This window comes from Lipotes vexillifer, unplaced genomic scaffold (genome assembly GCF_000442215.2).
Source record: "Lipotes vexillifer unplaced genomic scaffold, Lipotes_vexillifer_v1.1 scaffold916, whole genome shotgun sequence".
NCBI lineage: Eukaryota > Metazoa > Chordata > Mammalia > Artiodactyla > Lipotidae > Lipotes > Lipotes vexillifer.
The window spans coordinates 1,298,692-1,302,056 of record NW_006798383.1 but is presented as its reverse complement, the minus strand read 5'-3'; the positions used below and the strand labels follow the sequence as shown (position 1 = coordinate 1,302,056).

Below are 3,365 nucleotides of genomic sequence, written 5' to 3'. Positions count from 1 at the left end.
TCTTTCCCTGTGTTTTTGTTTTGTTTTGTTTTCTGATGGGGAGCTTTTCTTTCCTTTATGTTTTCTATCTTTAGATATTTGGGGAGCCATATTTCCCCTTCGCCTCTGTAGTGTTTAAAGTTCAAAGAAAGCCAAGTGGAGGAGGGAAGGCTGAAGAGGCAGGGGCCCAGAATCTGCTGCGCTCGGAGATGGGGAGGCAGTGGAAAGCGGCAAAAAGGTGCCGGGGTAGCAGCCACAGAACGCAGACCGCTTGGGTTCGTCCGCCTGCCGCGCTGCGCTAGGCGTGGGGCCCACGGCCTCACTCAGGACGCACGGTACAGGTAGCCCAGGCGGGCTGAAGGTGCACGGGGCACCCTGTGCAGCCAGCCCGAGCCAGCTTGTGTCCATCTGACCTTTTAGACCTCCGCAGCCACTCGGGAAACCGGGCAGCAACGGCGTTTGCTCTCCTGGGCAAGAGGAGGGTGCTGGGTCTCCAACCAGACTCCAGCGCAGGCTCCCAACCTCGGAGCCGAGGTGGTCGCCGGATGCCAGGCCTGAGGACACTGCCTGGCACCCCATTCTCCCTGGCTGACAGCAGTCTAGAAATCCTGCACCCAAAGCCATCAACCTGCAGCCGCAGTTACTGAGCAACCTAACCGCAGAGAGTTCTAGCGGCAGAGTCCGACCTGACCGGGCCAGCAACCTGCAGTCCCTGTCCTGCTAGCCTCAGGCGACTTTCGGAGAAAGCGGGGACATCTGCACCCGACTCGCTTCTCTCCCGTTCCCTTCTGGGGGACCGAGAATGGGGGCCGGTGAAACCCCTGGGGAGAGGCCTCTGATCTAGAGGCTGGGGGAGGCCGGAGCCTCTTATTCTACCCCTCATACATGCTAGGCTCCCTACCTCTAGCCCCGCTCCTCACCCCTCCCCTCCATCCAAACCCGACCATCAATAATTTAGGCCCCGGGAGAACTCGCGTTACCGGTATGAAAAGGCGGCAGCTGCGGGCAGATTAAAGATGAATAATTCAGCCTCCTCGGGCTCCGGGCCCGGCCCCTCGACCCCAATCTAAGGGGTGGGTAAGGGAAGGGGGCACGGCGGGAGTCCAGGGCTGGGGCCGAGAACCTGCGCTGAGTCGGGCCTGGAATGCACCACTGCCGCCGGCGCCGACTCGGGCTGCCGCTGCTGGCCGGCCAGCCCGCCCGCACCGCGGTCTCTCCCTTCCTCCGACCACCTTCGGCTCGCCTTGCTACCCTTTCGGTTTCAAAGTGGCACCCAGTGGGCGGCCAGGACTCATCAGATCCCCCGTGGAATCGGCAAGAGAGGAGAGGCAGCGGGGCCAGGAGGCCGGCGGGCTGGGCGAAGACGGCGTGGTACCCCGTTCCACTCCCTCCGAAAAGGAGTCAGGATTTCAGGCTCGGCTCCCAGAAACCCGCGGCAGCCGGAGGCCCCTGGCTCGGATTTCCTGTGCTTGGAAATTATTTAGGGAAATATATTTTGTCACAGGAGTATTTTTTAAAGCACCCCTATATATATATATATATATATATATATATGCGCTAAATATATGCTTAGAGAAAAATACAGCTCTCCCTCCTAGGCTCTCTTGTCCGAAGCACAGATCCAAGCCAGGTCTAAAAAGTTTCCCTGTGAAAAGTTACAAATCATCCTTGATTATTAACCTACAGAGGAGGGGACGTTTTCTATTTAGAATCTATTTATCTTAAAAAAAAAAAAAAAAAGAAGGCAGCAAAACAAAACAAACAAAAAATACCTCTGAATTGTTTTCCAAGCTAAAGACATATGACAAGAATTAGATAAATTCAAATTTCATTAAAATAATTCTCTTTTCCTAGTTTTAAATTTCTTTTCTCCCCTTCTCCTTGTTCCTGTAACATTTTTTTTCTGTTTTCTGGCTCTTCTTTCCTCCCCCTTGTTTTGATTTCTCTCTCCTTTCTCCCCAGCTTCGGCATTTGCCTTCCTTTTGTTCTCCCCCCTCCTTTTCTCTCTCTTTTCCTATCCGCTGGCCAGGTTACTGGCTGGCCCATCCTTACCAGGGAGTGGGAGCCCAGCAAGGAGACCCCAGAACTAGAAGCTGAGCTTTGCTCTACCCAGGGATCGCCTGGAAGGCTCTTCGACGTGATCTTTCACAGACTTCGACTTCTCCTTAGAATCCCTCTTTGTTTTTAGAGCATCTCCCGGGGAGAGGCAGAGAAAAATGACCACCACGTCCTGCCAATCTCAGACTCCCAACTCCAGGACAAGAGGGGAAGGAGTAGGATGGAAAGCAGGAAAAAAAAAAAAAAGAAGAGGAAGGAAGTATTTCAAACCAGCCCACAAGAAGCCTTGGCTGGGCTGGCAGGGCCAGGAGGTGCTGGGAGCTGAGGGTCAGAAGGGGGCAACCCCACCCCCACACTCTTCAGCCTGATTGTCCTGACACTGAGGCTGCCCTTGCTGGGAGTCTCCTCCTGGACCACCACACTCTAAGTTCCAGAAAGGGAGAGATGAGGGGAGGGAGGAGGGGGAGGCAGAGAGAGAGAAAGAGAGAAGATAAAGAAAACACAACACAACACAAAACCCTGAAAACTGCCTGTCCATTAGTCCCCCAGCTCCAGTCAAGAGGGCGGCCAGGGAGTAGAGTGGTTGGAGCCAGGGTCGGGGGCTGTGGATCCACTACCTAAGAAAAAGCAGGTGGAAGGAAGGAGGGTGATGGGCACCAGGGAGGTATGAAGGCAGGTAGAAGTATGAGCGACAAGGCAGAAGGGAGAGAAACTGGGGGCTTTAGAAACACCGGGAAATGAGGAAGAACGAAAGGGGTGACCAGGAGAAGCCAGGGTGGCCTCCAAGATGGGACCTGAGCGCGTGGGGAGCCAGGACGGGACAGGGTGGGACGGGGAGCCCCGAGCTGGGGCAGGAGCCGGGCGCCGGTACTCACGGTGCATCGCGGAGAAGGGGTCTGCTTTGCAGTGCATATCCATGGGGAGACAGAGGAGCGGGAGCAGCGCGGCCGCCGCCGCCGTGTCGCCTCTCAAACTCAACTTCAGGACTTGAGGAAAAAAGGGAGGGACGGTGGGGGGGGATGAGCGGGCTCCCGGCTGCGGCGGAGCGCTCGGGGGCGTGGGGGGGGGCGCCGCGCTGCGCTCCCCGCGGGGACTCCTCCCGGGCCTGCCGGAGCTTGTAACCGCAGCGCCCGGAACTTCCCACCGTCGGGGCGCGGGGCTGGGCGGTCAGCAGAACGGCCCCGGGGTGGCAGGCCGGGCCGGGGGGACCTGGGGGCGCATGGCGCGCGCGGCAGCTGCGGCCAGGGCTGAGGCTGGGCGGGGGAGACGGCTCGCTCAGCTCCCCTGAAACCCTTTCATCCAGTGGCGGCAGTCGGAGTAGCCGAGGA

The 3,365-nt window shown here is 57.6% G+C and overlaps 1 protein-coding gene across 5 annotated transcripts in view; it reads right to left on the bottom strand.

The window, feature by feature from the left end:
* Positions 1-3,015, bottom strand: part of PAX2 (paired box 2) — an 80,345-nt gene extending 77,330 nt beyond the window's left edge. For 3 of the 5 annotated variants that reach the window (XM_007470347.1, XM_007470346.1, XM_007470349.1), the window contains exon 1: positions 2,913-2,955. In XM_007470347.1, coding sequence (XP_007470409.1) covers positions 2,913-2,955 — 43 coding nt within the window. Of the gene's footprint in view, positions 1-2,912 lie in introns of all 5 variants that reach the window. The other 2 variants (XM_007470350.1, XM_007470348.1) reach the window with 2 other exon arrangements.
* Between the last annotated feature and the right edge of the window lie 350 nt (positions 3,016-3,365).